Consider the following 16,970-nt stretch of genomic DNA (forward strand, 5'->3'; position numbering starts at 1 on the left):
AAAAAAAAACCAAAACTTTTAACTCATCTTTTTGTGTTATTGTTGGTAGAAACACAAAAAAGTTTATACTTTAGTTTTATATTCATTACATTCATTTGGCAGATGTTTTTAAGCGATGTAAAATAAGTGATTTATTCAATAAGTATAAATTAAATAAGTTTATGCAATAAGTATAAAGACCTATTTTTTTGGAAGAATCCCCAAACTGGAATTTGACTTTTTTTTTTGGGTGAAACTGGATTAGGAGTTAGCCTTTGTGTCTGATTGTTTGTTTTTCCCTGGCAAACTGCTTAGCAGTCCACGGTACAGAGGGAACATGCCAACCATGTACAGGTAGGCTCTGTTGGTGAGCTGTAATCAAACAATTCACATGTGGTGAAAGTGCACATTCTCGGGTTTCATTCAAGGGTATTTTTATACATTTTGGTTTTACCATGTAGAATTTATGGCATGTTTTTATAAATAGTAACCCATTTTAGGGTGTCATAATGTTTACGACAAATGCCATCACAAGTGTTTCTGATTCGTCAGGTGTGTTCAACTGCTTCCATAGTGCTGGTATAAGATATATTTCAGTATCAAGTTTTGATACTAGCCTTTTGATTGCCTTTGGAATCTGTTATTGACATTTGTCAACATGAGGACCAGAGTTGTGCCAATGAAAGTCAAGGAAGCCACTATCAGACTGAGAAATGAGAAGAAAAAAACAAGTCAGAGACATAGGCCAAACCTTAGGCTAACCAAAATCAACTGTTTGGAACATTATTAAGAAGAAAGAGAGCAACGGTGAGCTCAGAAATCATAAAGAGCCCGTTTTCATTCATTGTTACAATTATTCCGAACCTCTGATACAAGCATACTGACAATGTGTGAATGTAATTGGGGTGCATGTACCTTGGTTTTAATTGTATCTGACTCGATTAAATTATGAATGTAACTGAAATGGCTAATGACTGCAGACATGTCAAAGCTGTTTGAAATAAAAATTCATAGTGCTAAGCTTAACATTTTTTGAATCAATGAGAAAAATCCAAGAACTTATATTTGGTGACTCTCTCCTACTCTAACACACTGACAATGTCTCCTCTTAAGAATGGCCATGCTGATCATGTGCTGGACAGACGCTAAAGGTGCAGTATTTAAGTTTGTTCTAAGAACAGTTCTCTTATCTGTGTAGCCCTAGCCCCACCTGCCCTGTTGGCTCTGACAGCGCTGTGAATGTGCAACATGAGGCACGGCAGACAGCTCTGCTGATTGGTTAGGATCCTGGTGCTGTGAAATCTGGACTGGCTGATTCCAGAGCATGGGTAGTCAGAGAGATTTGATTTTAAAAAAATAGATCTTTTAATTTATTGATATCTGTTGGGAAGTGAAGGAAATTTAACCAAATATGAGCAAACACCTTTAACACCCACTTTTCCCAGACGTTAAAAGAACAGACGCAATTACCTTTGCCACAACGGCTACCAGCCATAAATCAGATGCAGCTGGTCACATGCATAATTTCCCCTTCTCTCCTCCCAAATTTTTGCAGTGTAACATCAGAACCAAATCCTTTGTAAAATGTACTAATGTATATAAATAATTTGATTTAATTGATTTGACCTTTATAAGTAGAATCAGGTGTCTTAGTGCTGGGCTAAAATAAAAATCTGGACCCACACCAACTTTTTCGGATAAGACTGAACAGCCCTAATCTAAATTTAAACTGAACTAATCTGAAATTAGCAAGATAGCTAGCCATGCAGCTGGTTTAATGAAGCTACTTTATGTAGCCAAGTAGCAGCCAGCTGTAGGAATGAAACAAACATGGCTATGCAGCTGGCTACACCATGTTTTAGTTGGAGAAATAACATTACTGCTTACAAATTCAATTATGGAGCATGTCACCCCACAAGCGGTAATTTGGCGGGATAGCGTACCTGCCATCCCAGTAAGGACATATAGTGAAAAGTGAAAATATATTGAAAATAAGAATAGTAACAGTATAAATGCGAATACATCATTGTACACTCAAATGAAGTTAATCAAAGACTAAAAATAGGAATGAAAGTATTGTCACAGTTTTAGCACAGCACAGGACAGGCTTCAAGATAAATGAGAAAACATTCAATTCACAAATATCTGTCCTAAAATGTTAATTTAAACAAAACTGCACAGTTTGAACATGATATAGTAGGCACATGAAGTAGGCAGTATGCACATTCAGCACATGAATGAACAGTGTAAATGAATATTCCTTTGTATAATACCAAATATGCTGGTTGTGTAAGGCTGATGGAATATCAGAAACTTGGAAAGGATTAACCAGCTGATATCTTTTGCTTTCTTCTCTCATTGTCAGTGTGGATTAGTGAAAACATTCAACAAGTGACTTTATAAAGGGTCTTTGTGGCAAAACAAACATTTTTATTCTTGTAGGTAAAGCATACACAGTTGTGAAGAAGTAATTACAAAGCAGAATTTTGGAATATAAAGAACTTTTTTGGATACATGGATTATACAGGAAATGATAATATCTTCTGAAGGTTTACATGATTTTTTCACTATCAAAATTATTTCAATCTACTCATTTGGTCACCATTCATTTGCCAGATGCTGTTATCATCTGGAGTTACTAATATAACTGTGACTCCCATCATAGTAAAAATCACAAGAACAGGGCAACAGAAACCAAATACCAAGTAACATCTATGGTACTTGCCTCTGACTGAAAAAGTTTGAAGATAATGCAGCTATAAATCTTAGGCTACAGACTTTGACAATAGCCTGTAAGAGCATGATAACTTAACAATCAACACAAAAGTAGCCATTTATTTTAAAACAATGAATTTAATCTTCATTTGGAATTATGATGTGCGCCTTTCACATCATTACTGTGCCACCTGCAGGCAAACAAGGAGCACTGCAGCTGAAGTGTATGCAGTATTCCAGTGCTCCTGCCTCCAGAAGCCACTGGCCACTCTCTAAACCACTGGAGCACAAAATCAATCCCCAGGCCCCACTGTGCTAGCTGGTTTTTGTTACAGCCGATATTTTGCTCAATTAAGGTTGTTGGCGAATGTAGTTCAATAATTTTTCCTTAAATTTATTTTAAGTTCAAGCTTCACTCATTGACATGTGCTTTGTCTTTCAACTCTTCATTTTTCAGAAATGATTTAACATCAGTGACCAGGTGTCCTCACTTTCTGCAATTATTCCCCTACTGGTTTCACCTGGCAGTATATAATTTACTCTATTCAGTGTAATTTATGTTTTTATTTGTCATAAAGCACAATCAGTGCATTAGTGGATATGCCTGATTAAAAGGTCAGTTTTATTTGAAGACTTATTCTTCATGGCGTGCCTAGCTATTTTTGCCATCATGTGGCTATAAACGGGTAAATCCCTTAATAGACATAAACATTTCTAATTAAGAACAATTTGCAGCTTGATAGGATTCTGAGGTTGCATTACAGTTGAAAGGAAAACCAACACACACAGTGGGTCCCCAGGACTGGGTTTTCTCAAGAGACTCCACAGTACTACAGGACAGCTCGTGGAAAATGCAAGAGACATGTATCTCTCACTGATTACAACTGTTAGCCTGTAGGAATCTGATGTTTCATCACTGGTAAGGCAAATAATTCTGGCTAACTTGAAACCCATCCCAACCTTGGTGGGACTACTGTATATCTGAATTCACAAAACTGTGAAATAGTAATAAATAATAAAATATTAAAAAACCATCAAAATGATTTGATGTGATTTTATACATCGGAGTGGCCCAGAGCATTTTTCACTGAGTGGCAGTTCTCGCTACATAATTTGAAACCGTGTTGGTTATTAAGGTAATAATATAGAGTAGTCATTATGCTCATGATTGAACACTTACTTTTGTGTAAAACTAAAAATCTGGACATATTTGGTGGACATGAGCCTCCCATGTTAATGGGTAATAAAGCTAGAGATATTTGTAAAAAAAAAACTAGATATTAGCAAAGAGATTAAATAGATGATGACATCTATATGAGTGAAAAAACATAAAGGAAAATGGTAAGAATTCAATGTCGTGTGACTGAGGACTGTGCTATCACATGGGAATTGTGTATTTTCAGATGGGCATGACTTGTGCTAACCAAAACCAAAGCAGGTCTACTATTTGGAGAATAACAGTAGGGCATTCAACCACCAGTATACTGTTGGCTCTCCCCAAAATGTGCCCCAGCTTTTAATGTAGCCCATCCACCCTTGGAGTTTTCTTCAGTGCTGGAGGAGCTATGCTTGTCCACTCCTCAATGCCAGTGAAGCTCTCTACTAACTCAGCACATCAACAAGGCGTCTGTCTTCATCAGTCAAACAGCAGAAAAGTAGAAAAGGAGACAGTTCTCACTGCAGTATGGAGCTCACTGAGGCTTCGCCCTCTTCTCTCTGCTGGCCTCCACAACGTCTGGGGCCTGTTACCAGGGAAACAGACAATCATTTTTCCAAATATGAACGCTCAAGGATATTCTGCTGCTAACCTGCAGTTCTACTCAGGTGCTTAAAAAAGAAACAACAAACTGGAGATAATAAAAGGAAATGTCTTTATTGACAAATCCTGTGCACTTTGCCAATACACTTCGGCTACAAGCATCCACCAAGGCAAATACAAATGCTTGGCCAGATTCACTGCTATCTTTGAACAAGCAGCTCCAACAGACATTTTATGCTATATGCAATTTCATCTCACAGTAGAGGTTTTTAGTGAGTTTTTTGAACACATTATTATGGTCATAACATAATAAAATACCCACATCCCCTCACCCTCACCTATGTAGATATAAAAATTTGGACTATGTTCCTCATAGTCATGGAAGTATCAATCAGAGTAACAAGATCAATTTTATGTACTATAAAAGGAAAATGAGAATAATGAATTTTAGTCATAAGAATGAGATTAAACCTTTAAGCTAAGCAGATGCAAATGTTGAATTCCTCATTCCATACCTTTCTCTTCCGAGTCACCCGAAAGAAGTCCTTTATGTAGGTCTGTTTGCTCTTCTCCGCTCCGTTTGTCTCCTCTCTTTCTCTTCTCCTCTCCCTCAGAGTCTCATGGAACTTCTCCATCCGTCCTCTTACCCTCATCTCCCTGCAACAGAAAATGGAAAGCGTCCATATTAGCGTTTGTGTACATATACAGTTCCCACTGTCCTGACTGCAGTCAGAAGCTCATTCTACCACCGGGGGGGGACCCGAATTTGATGTCCTGGCACATGGGGGGAGGGTCAAAAACATTTCATGTTTTTACTCAGCTGAAAACAATTCTTAGAAACAGTGCATGCATCGTATTTAAACCACTACATGAGTTATTCCTACATCTGATAATAACAAGCGGGCTGCACTGTGTGACCATTTATCCAACCACACAGCTTTGCATACAGTAGAAAAACAATTCAAGTTTAAACTGAAAGTGATGTGATGACAGGAACAGGACCTACTTGACATGTCTCTTGTGGCACAGGAAGTTGACCAGCTCCTGCTCATCAGGCTCTTTCCAAACCAGATCTGGAGGACTTCCCCGAGGAGCCCGGAAGAACAGCTCACGGGCTTCTGTGTACCTCCAGCTCAGTGGGACAGGGTGTGTCTGACACGGGGAAGCATGGGTAAGATAAAACACTTCCACCCCAATTCAACATGAATACACAAATGTAATATAATACCAATACAAATATAATATGATAGAAGAGTGCACAAGGCAAGATCTATTTCAGACTTTCATACTTCAACGTCTGATTATAATTATGAAATTCAGTCAATCATTTATTAGATCTGACATTTTTGATGAGCTAAAACAGTAACATTTTTCACAGCTGCAGACTGTACATATCCTTAGTGAAATCATTTTAATGAGCAATGATATAGGACTGAACCAGCACTGGTTTATACACATGCTTTGAAAATGAAGCCCGACCAACCAGTTGTAGCAAAAACAGCAAAATACATGTAGTGAACATATTCAATATATTTAATAAAAGTAATACTGGTAATATAAAATTGAATAAATACTAGGGTTGGAATGAATGCCCGATAACTGTATACCATCTTGAACTCAGTGGTTTATAAAGAATTATAATATCCATCAATGACTAAAAAAAAATAAAATGAAGTACAAAGCACATTTGTCTTAAGATGCGGGATGTGAATAACTACTTATGTATATATATGTATGTACATATGTTAATGGCTTTCTTAACTTTCTTTTTTTTCAAGACTAGATACTAAAAGCTCCCTTATAGCTGCACTGATAATTTAACACACCTGTGAAGCCATTTGTCCCATTATGATGCCCTGAAATGGGAGGGGGCTGTAATTTCTACATTGTGAAATCATATATACCCTTGTAACATACCCTGTATAAACATACCATTTAATAAAAGCTGAGAATCTGCACTTTAATCATATGTGAATTGTTTGATTACAATTCTAAAATTGTGGAGTACAAAGCCAAATCAAGAAGAAAATATGCCTTTGTTCCAAACATTATGGAACTCACTGTGCGTATGTGTATACAGTATGTATGTGAGCTCAGTGTTAGAACCGCTCACCTCTCTGTTGATGTGCAACACCACATCCTCTATGGTCTTATGCTGCTGGATCAGCTTCAGGGCCTTCTTTGGCCCAAGGCCCTGTATCTTCTCACAGTAGTCACACCCCAGCAAGATGCACAGGTCCACAAACTGCAGAGAAATCCAACCATGATACAGCAACAGAAAATGAGATAAAACAGTAGCAGGCTCCTCTATGCTTTTATATTGTCATAACTTCAGAGAGAGAGGAAAAATGTTTTGAATGCCTCATACAGCTTTGTCGTGCAGTAAACACCACAGAGGGCCCTATGGTCTGATATTGAATCTTGACTGTACCACTGCCAACTGTGAGTGAGTTTCAGATGGCTGGGATGACAGCTTCACTTTGCTCACCAGCGGCTGTCGCTGGTCGATCGGATGCCCGCAAAGTCTGCCCATAAGCTGTACATAAAGTTTTCCTCCAACTCAAGTCTGTGTGAGCCTGACTTCCTGACTGCAGTGTAATAAGAAACGGTGGCTGACATCACATGCTTCCGAGAAGAGCACACGACTGTCTGTGCTCTCCTGAATGAATAGCAGAGGTTGCAGCAATGAACATGAAACAATACAATTGGGCATTTCCAACTGGGGATAAAAGGGAGAGCAAAACCGTAAAAAACACAAAATTCAAACAATATAAATATACTTATTTTTTACTTATATTACAGATAAAACCCTAAATATTCACATAGGTAAGTTTCTTTCTTTAAGTTTAAATTCTTTGGAGGCTCGTCCTGTTAAGGCACTGTCCTAGAGCACTTATTGCCCCACTCATTGGTATTGAATCGAGACTGTCCCAGTGCTTTGCCCAATCGACAATGGAGGTTGTGATGAGTGTTGTGGCATAAATATGATGGCTCCAAATTGGGATAAAAAGGAGGAAACAAGATAAAAACAGAGGAAATATTGTACTTGGCATTATACAGCCTGTGTGGCTTTGTGCATTATAGTATAAACTAACCATTGTTGCTGCTGATTAAAGAAGTGGTCAGATATATCAAATAAAAAGTCAGTAATTAATTTCCACTGCAAAAACAGAGAAGTGGGAGAATATGGAGGAACGAACCTGTTTGTATGTCAGCTGTAGAGCGTCCAGTGCCTTGGGCAGAGAGTATTCCATGACCTCACTGAAAGAGGAGGGGGATACAGACAGTGTCAGGAGGGGCAGGAGATTAATACACCCGAAAATGGTCTCACTCAGGCAATTTGAGCATCCTGTATCAGAACACTCCCACAACGTTCCCTTTAGAATTCAAACTGACACCCAACAATTTCCCAGAGTCCCCAGAACCAAAAATCAGAATTAAATAACGTGTGTCGTGTGAGATTCTGTAAAAGTAACATGGCTAATACCTACTCACCTCATTCTCTTTCAGAGAGAGCACAGTAACACACCTGTCTCTTCTCACCATCTTTCTCAGAGAGCACAGTGACACCCCTGTCTTTCCTCACCACCTTTCTAAGAGAGCACAGTGACACACCTGTCTTTCCTCACCACCTTTCTAAGAGAGCACAGTGACACACCTGTCTCTCTCCTCACCATCTTTCACAGAGAGCACAGTGACACATCTGTCTTTCCTCACTATCTTTCACAGAGAGCACAGTGACACACCTGTCTCTCCTCACCATCTTTCAGAGAGCACAGTCTGTTCTGTCACATTCTGTTTCACAGAGCACAGTGACACCTCTGCTGCTGTCAATCTCTTTCACAGACAGCAAAGTGACATGCCCATCTCTCCTCATCTGGCCATTTATCATAAAGAGGACATCCCTCCTCACCTGTTCTTCTTGGCATTCAGCTGGCGGATGAGCAGGTCACTCCCGAACGCCATGGTGTCCATGTCCTCAGAGGCCACAGCATCCACCTTCCCGTCCTTCACCAGCTGGGCACAGTAGGCCTCTGCATCTCCAGGCGCCTGCCAGGACAGAGCTTCATTTGATGACCCAATCAAGCATTTGCATTTACCCGAGTGATTACACACCGACCTCAGCACAAGCCCTGGCCTATTTTTCATGCATTTTTTTTCTGAAAATGGAATAGGTAGCCTGGGTGTGTATGTACACTGAGAAGGACAGAAGAACACATAATTATGAGAACAGCTCATTTAGAATGTATATGCTTGGCATTTACCTACAAACCTCAGTGACTAGGTCACCAGCACCCGGAGATTCATTCAGCGCTCCTTCAACAAAATATGACTAGAAGCAACAAATTCCATGTTCTAGCTTTATTTTTAGATAATACACAACATCTAAGAAAAATATGGAGTTTCCATAGTTGTAGCGTAGATCATACATTTAAAAAATCTCATGTGCAATTATACCCCCAAGCATGACCCACTAGACAACAGCGTGCATCTGGAAGTTAATAAAAATATTCTTTCAAATGCTTTCTCATCCCCATGCAACCAAAGATTACATACTGTACATTACAAGAAAACACACAGGAGTTGAATGATTGCATATTTAGGTATGTATACTACAGTGTGTCACAATGTTTTTGCATTATTTTTCAATGTAATATCAATGTTTCATAAACCATCATAAGGTAAATGCTTTATAATGAACAAAAACACTGTATTAATTTTCTGAGAAGTTTTGGATAGATTTTTGGAGCCCAAGATATCTTAGACCCCTATACTGATGAAAAAAATTCTTTTTTGATTTGGCGTTGAGAAGAAAATAAGCAAGCTGCTCAAATCTGGAATTACAATGGCCTGGCTTTGAGCACCATGACGATTACTGTGAAAACCCATATTATGTGCCTCAGAAAGCAGGGAAATAACAATTAACCTCAGGCTGCAAGCTTGGAGACTTACCTGAACGTAAGGCACACCCAGACACTGCAGGAGACTCTGGCAGTCCTGGATCCGAGTAGAAACTGTAGACCATTATATTACAGAATGATTCATTATTTCACCATTCGATTAAAATGTTTTTTTCATTCATTATTAGCCTCATAATAAAGAACATTCTATAAGAATAATAACAATACAAAAAGTTGTAAATACAGTGTAATATTCAAAGATTACAGGGTCTTAAAAGACAAAAATTGGCAGTTTGGTTCATCAGAATGTATCTGCAACCCAGATCTCAAATATGGTGTCAATTATCATACATAAAACATAGAAATACAAAATTTGGGAAAATCTGAGATCTTCATATATCTGATATCTCATGTTAACATTTGTATTTTATTTTAATAATGAAGCAACATAAAAGATGTCCTCTACAATACAACATTCAAAATTTACTACAAAACTTGCACCGCAATGATAATGATGACAAAGATGATTAGATGATAATTAACAATACTGTTTATGTTATTCCCATTTTTTGAACTGCAGGTGCACAGGCACCTTGTGGTTTTTCCACATTTGTGTTTAATGCCACCACTTTAAAAAATGTCTTTAAAATAAAAATCAAACTGGTGTGGTAAAGGCTGCATAATCTCTCTCACCTGTGCTGGAGCAATAGGAGCTCGACCAGCCATTGGCTTTTGCTCTTCTCTCCAGCTTCAGGGAGAGAACATCAGCTGGTCAGTTTCCACCACATAGCATATCAGACTGCACGATAACAAGAGGTGTGTCACAGTTCCTTGCTCACAGTTCATTAAATGGCACTTGGGCTTGGGAAGGTGAAGTACCTTTGTCCTAAAAGGTACCACATATTTACGATTATATTATGGTAAGTTAGACCGCAGGAACATTTGGAAACCATCTCCTATGGAGCTCTCATCTGGAGTAAAGCTACAAGGACACCAGACCGGTGTTAAATGGGTTGGGTTGAGTAGGCATTTTAGTGCATTCCTCATCACTCACCACGCTCTTCTTCTGCTCGGGTGGATGCCCATCAAATATGAAGACGGGTTTGATATCATGCTCCAGAAAGCACAGTGTGCGAAAGAACAGGCCAGTGAGGGGGCTAGAACAGAAGGGCAAACCTGTAACTCCCCAAATGTCCAGTACAACCTTCTTTTTTTATCATTTAATCAACAGAGAAAAGGAAAAGCAAGGCACTCTTCCCAGTATAGTTAAAATTCCCTTTTACATTTGCCACATCCATGTAGGAGATTAAGAAATATTCACAGCCAGTGGTTGTCTAATTTAAAATTTTTTAAAATCTACATATTTACATATAGGCTGACATGAAGAACTTGAATTCACCCTGCGTTAACACAAAAACCTCACCTCAGATTTACTCCATCGCGATTATGAAAACTTGAAATAGCAGTGCGGAACTGGTGAAGCACAATGGACGCATCCACAGCAACAGTTTTTCCTGAAAAAGACAGAGATTATTGTTAACGGACCCACACTGATAGATATCGCAAGTATTGAATGCTACATGTATTAAGGACCTCCTTTGTAAATAATCAATGTATTACCTCTGTTCGTTTTTTCAGCAGCCCACTAAATGAATGGACCACTGATTGGCTAAAATGTAATTTGCTATACTACTCAGAAGCCAATACTAAATCCTTCTGAATTGGGCAGTATAATAACTACCACTTTCAGTATAAAAAACTCAGTATTTAAAATCTTAACCAAACGAAAAAGATTAAAACCATAGCATCTGCCTTCACTGATTTTTGTGCACAATTATAAACATCAATGATTTGTATTGCACAGATTCATTAAAGTCCAATGCAATATTGACACAGCATGATACAGTATGAAGGTGCACCGTCTATAAGACGGTTTCATCAGTGGCACGCGCGTTGCCAAGGTTATGCGCTTGGCCCTAAGTTAACTTCCGGTCTGTGTTTGTTTATTATTGGGTTTGTGTTTACTGGCTAATATGGCACCGATTACAAATGGAGTGAAAGTTAAACTGATGAACAGACTGATGTTGGGCTCAGGTTGTTGTGCTGTGGGGTGCAACCTGACCTCAGGAACAAACTATATTTCGAAAATTAGTAAAAATACATAATTTAACTTTGTAACCTCACTAGGAAATTGTGAAACGAATTGATGAATCCCTGCGATTATCATAGCTGGTGCTTGCCCGTTGTTACTTCGTATTTTTGAGAAATAACTGGACATCGTTACCTATTAAAATGTAAGTCCTGTAAAAATACACATAATAAACTGTATTTTAAAAAATCAACTTCATACATACACATTTAGTAATACTAATACAGCCTTATTTACTATATCAATTTAAGACAATGAATTATGTCATCGCGACCCATTAAAGTCAATGGCGCAGACTTTGCTTCATAATTTCAAACTGCTTTCCTAACGGCTATTTTGCGTCCTGCGACTTAGGTTACAACAGTGAATATGTACGGATTCCTAGACGTGCTGATGAGAGACCACCCTTTCTCATATTAACCTCCAATATGCAAGACAGGATACTAGCAAATTTATGTCAAGTTCCATTCATTTATATGGGGTGGTCGATACACGTCCCCTTAGCAACCAAATGCTAGCGCTGGACCACGTCTGACTTATTTGCTGGCACACAAAAAAACGTGAAAGTACTGAAAAAATAACCACAGGAGGATAGCAAGGATATTTTTCCTACATAACTAGGTACAGGTTGTTACCGATATTTCGCCTATTTCATATATAGTTGCGAATCAGTTTACGCTTTCCTGTCTGTCGAACGAAGGTGGTCGAATAGGTGCTCTCACTCTAGCACTTTGTTTCAGGTAACAAACTCATAATAAGCGATAACTAAGCTGACCAGTAACACGCCTGAAATAGTTATGAATTAGCTAACTAAATTGATTGTAGCTTAATTAATTCATCCTAGTTAGCTAGCCAACTAGCTAGCTAGCTAAACGTAGCTAACATTTTATAAATTATGCACAGTAACGTTAGCTCAATGCTATTAGTTCATACGCTTTAGCTACGTTTTTTACTAACGTTATGATACCTGTTTCCAATGACTTGACAGCGTTACATTGCCTGATCATTTTTGTTGTGGTAACCTAGCAAGATGACCCAAACTATAAGAGCCACGATGTTTTCCCATCAATACATGCTATACAAATAAATAACCTACAGTAATTGCATTGGCTACACATGCTGCCCACTAGCCCCAGTTTGTGCTTCTAATCATCGTTTTTAAGCAATATCATAGAAAGAGTGCACTTTTTATACAGGAATGAATGTGCATGTAACCCAGAACAGTTATGGATTATGTAAGGAATGTATGATGCTCAGCAAGGTGCAATACTGTGAACAGTTATCTGTCACTTGATTTTCTGGTAATGTAACATTATCGCATTTCAGTTTGGCCAAGTAACGGTTCTTTTCTTCGACTGGTAACCCCAAATAATACGGGCTAGACATAGTTTTAACTAGCTAGCTAACGTAATTTACTTGTTATTTACTTTGCTTGTTATCAGAAATAGTCTAGAGGGACTCTGTTGTTATTGATTGTTTGCGGAAGTCTGCCGGAAGTCAAGTTAGGGCCAGAACAACGCACATGCGCAGTAACGTTTGTTTATGTTGTTACCGTTGAAACCGTCTATACAACAGTCATAACTCAAAGAACAGAACATAAAAACAACATTCTCATGGGTCATATTCATTAGCCTCAATGTAAATTTAATTTAAATCCGTTGACAGAATATAGGCCACATGGTTTACTAGTAAAACTAGACAAAACTAGACAATCTTTCGACCAGTACTTAACATCATGGTTCATAGCAGAGGAATGCTATCGAATGCTAACAAAAAGTATTTCAAATTAAGGTTTTCACTAATTTAATGGGAACATAAGCATTCTCATTTCTGACAACTATTTGTAGCTAATGCTTGCTAGCAGGTATTCACTAATCTAATGCTATCAACTGGTTTGCCGGCTCACTGACATCGAACTAGCTAGCGCTGACCAAAGACATCTTCCCAATGAATTGTTCAGTGCTCGATCACCAACTAACCTGTGTAGTCACTTATATCCTTGTAGGAGATGGCACTGGGTGCTTCCTGGCGAATCAAGTCAGCAAGTTTTGTTATACCCATTATAATTTTCCTTTTGATAAGCCAAAGTAAGAAAATGTTAATCAAAGCAGCCTTAATCTTATATTTCCGGATTGTTTACAATGGTTGAACTGTTCTTCTTCTACTAATAATTTCCGGTATTTTACACGCTATAAGGCTATTACTGCCCTCCACAGTCAGAAGTACATACTGCGTGCCATTTTATTCTTAGACAGTACACTGAAGGCCAGGCCGGGGAAGTGCAAATATTTTAAGACTGCTCTTTTAATAAGTTGTCTCTTTTCGCAAGAAGACAGATTTTTAAAAATTTTTTTAAAAAAAAGAACTCCTAACTCTGACAATTCCCTATACTAGTGTTCCCTTTCCTTGATGACGGTCTTGCATAAAAATATCACATGTTTCACTGGCTCTGGGCTGCCACACTGACGTAACCTATCAGAAAGTTTGCCAATTATTCTGAGACAACCAGCCAAGCAACAGTAAGCAAAAAAAAAACAAAAGACAAAACAGTGAGTCCTTCTTGCCAAGTCCCATAAAAAAATTTGACCTATTAATGCTCTGTTAATGCTCTCTTGAACTGAAAAATATAGCCTACCCCTCTTCATCCCAGCTCTAATTTGAATGCTAAAACATTTCAGTTTTCCAAAAAGAACACTGAGCTCAATGATTTCCTTAGCAATAGTCTCATTAGCTATTTTGTCCCAACTTTATTATCCTCAACTTCTGAACTCCTCAGTACCGTTATAAACTTGACTTGGCATAACATTTTTCCCACTACATACAAACAGATGACAATCTCCTGGGCCTGTTCAGTGCAAGCTTTTGAAGACCCACCCTTGAAAGTCACCAAGGCAAGAATCAGAACAAATAAAAGTTTTAATTGGTTTGATGATGTCCTCAATCCACCATAAAGCTCATATAATTATCTAAGAAGCTATTTCCAGTTGTGCTATTTCAAAATAAAAGATTTATTTATTTTTATTTTAATTTTATTTTTTTACAGTTTACAAAGCTGGTCGACATACGTAAACACTTGTTTTCAGAAAAGATCTTGCATAAAACAAGTGATTCACAGAAAAAGCAATTACACAACAATTCACATGTAACTAGATGTGTAATTAGAACTATAAATCATGTGACTAATACTGAATCTAAATATAAGACAAATGAATCAGTGAAGTTCAGTAAAAGGGGTATAAATGCATTCTGCAATGTCTGCAAAATGGTGAAAAGCAAAGGATTTTCATATTTAGGAAGATTTTCCAACCAGTGCTTCTCACCACACAGCAAGGGGAACAAAATAACCTTTAGGAACACCCATCTGTTTGGAAAGCCAGAACTCAGGATGCGCCTTTTGTCCTGAGGGGTGAACAATGGGGTGAACAAAAGGTTGGAATAAGGGACATGTTCGGCATTGGATTGTATCAAAAAATGTCCTAAATGATTGAAAAATCAGTGCTGCATGAAGCAAGGCGGAAAACAACACAAAGTCAAGCAGGCACCTTGCTAGGCACAGCAGCAACCGTGCAGTAGCCGTTGGGAGCCTTCATCAACATGGCAGTGCATTTAAACAAACCAACGACAGCACTGGTCAGAGAGAGGTGTTTGTCATGACAGATCATGGATCATTTCACAATATTGCTACCTGTCTCGGCGTATTGAGAAATCAACTTGTGATAATGCAAGTGAATGTGATAATAATAATAATAATAATAATAATAATAATAATAATAATAATAATAATAATAATAAATGCCATGCCAAAATATAAAAATAAAACAACAACTGAATATAAGCAGAAAAACATAAGCAGCCTAATGTTTTACCACAGCAGATGACAGCTTAGCTAAATTATTTAATTATTAGACAATGAAACAGTAGGCACTGTTTTAAATCTAATGGGAAATATATGTATTTATATAACAATTTGTATTGTATTTATGATGAGCCTGAAGTTTTACTATGGCACAATGCAGGGTGCTTAGCTGAAGTTGTGTAGTTCTGTAAAGGATAAATATTGACAACCCAAACAATACAAGTAATGAAATAATATTAGTATTAAAAAAACCTTCTCTTGTTCTCCCCTCAAGATGTTCCCTGCTGCCTCCAAATCCACCGCGGCCATAAATTTCACTGCTAACTCCTCCATGTTGTTGTCTTCTTTGTTTGCGAAACTGTCCCAGTTCAATCTGCTCAATCATTTCAGTCAGGCAAGCCAACTGCAGACTGATGTCCACCTGAACACACCCAAAGACTTCTGACCTAAACTGTGCCACAGCACCTTCACATGGTACCTCTGGGTCAGGTCTCCCCAAGGTTTGTGTTCAAAAACTGATTACCAAAAATGTACAGTGCCATGAAAAGGTATTTGCCACTGATTTCCTCTGTCATTGCATAATAAATTTAAATATGTGTTTTGTGTTTAGTTAGTATTTCTTTGTCGAACATTACATTTGGTCTAAAGATCTGAAACCATTCAATGTGACAAATATGCAATAATCAAGGAAATCAAGAAGGAGGCAAATACTTTTTCACGACACTGTATATGTAAAGAAAGAGAAGTGCGTGTGATGGTTTGTGGGAATTTATCTAGCTATGATGATGTAGCAATAGGTATCCCCTCCCCTTTCCTCTCTGAGGAGATTGTGGCAATTTTTTGGGTGTGCAGATTCTTCTGGTACAACGACTAGTGAATCCGCCCCTTCCCTACCACCTACTCAATCCGGCTCTTAGTCCAGGCACTGATCATCTCCCACCTCTACTACTGCAACTCCTTCCTGGCTGGCCTTCCTGCCCCTGCCATTAGATCTCTGCAGTTCATCTAGAGTGCTGCTGCTCATCTGATCAGTACACTTTTCATCTGCCTCCACTGGCTACTTATATCTGCATGCACCCAATTCAAAACCTTAGTGCTAGCCTATTGGGCAGCTAAAGGGACAGCTGCAAAATATCATCAGCCCATACACAGCTACCAGACCCCTCTGTTTTGACATTCTGCCACCCTCCTCCCCACCTCATTGTTTATGTACATTCAGACCACATCTCCTGTCTGTTCTGGCCCCCCAGTGGTGGAATGAGCTTCCCACTGTAGTTGGAACAGCAGAAACCATGCCCATATTTCAACATAGACTGAAGACTCTGTAGATTGCACCATAGCTCCCCTAACCCCTTAAGATACAGTGACCTTTCTTTTTCTCTTTCTTTACAAAACAAATTATTGTTTGTTTGGTTAACATTACTATAATTCATTATTAATGGGCCTGTGTGCCTTCTTGGTGATATTGCTTATTGCTTTATTTTTTTTTATTCCTGACCGTCTTATCTCCAGACAAGAGATTGTAATGCAATATATTTATATGTAATAATATATTAATGTGATGAAGTTTATAAGAGAAGATGAAAGAAACTGAATTGAAGGTAGCTGTAT

The 16,970-nt window shown here is 38.2% G+C and overlaps 1 protein-coding gene across 1 annotated transcript; it reads right to left on the reverse strand.

Annotated features, from left to right (window-relative positions):
- Positions 1 to 2,388: 2,388 nt before the first annotated feature.
- Positions 2,389 to 13,682, reverse strand: zgc:110269 (probable flap endonuclease 1 homolog). Its single transcript, XM_064339254.1, has 11 exons — positions 13,483 to 13,682; positions 10,778 to 10,868; positions 10,409 to 10,511; positions 10,048 to 10,102; positions 9,407 to 9,468; positions 8,367 to 8,503; positions 7,654 to 7,714; positions 6,567 to 6,698; positions 5,460 to 5,605; positions 4,969 to 5,110; positions 2,389 to 4,436 (listed from the first exon to the last, which is right to left on the reverse strand). The coding sequence occupies exons 1-11, from the start codon at positions 13,562 to 13,564 to the stop codon at positions 4,386 to 4,388; spliced, it is 1,062 nt and encodes a 353-aa protein (XP_064195324.1). The 5' UTR covers positions 13,565 to 13,682; the 3' UTR covers positions 2,389 to 4,385.
- Positions 13,683 to 16,970: the final 3,288 nt, after the last annotated feature.

This window comes from Anguilla rostrata, chromosome 6 (genome assembly GCF_018555375.3).
Source record: "Anguilla rostrata isolate EN2019 chromosome 6, ASM1855537v3, whole genome shotgun sequence".
Taxonomy (NCBI): Eukaryota; Metazoa; Chordata; class Actinopteri; order Anguilliformes; family Anguillidae; genus Anguilla; species Anguilla rostrata.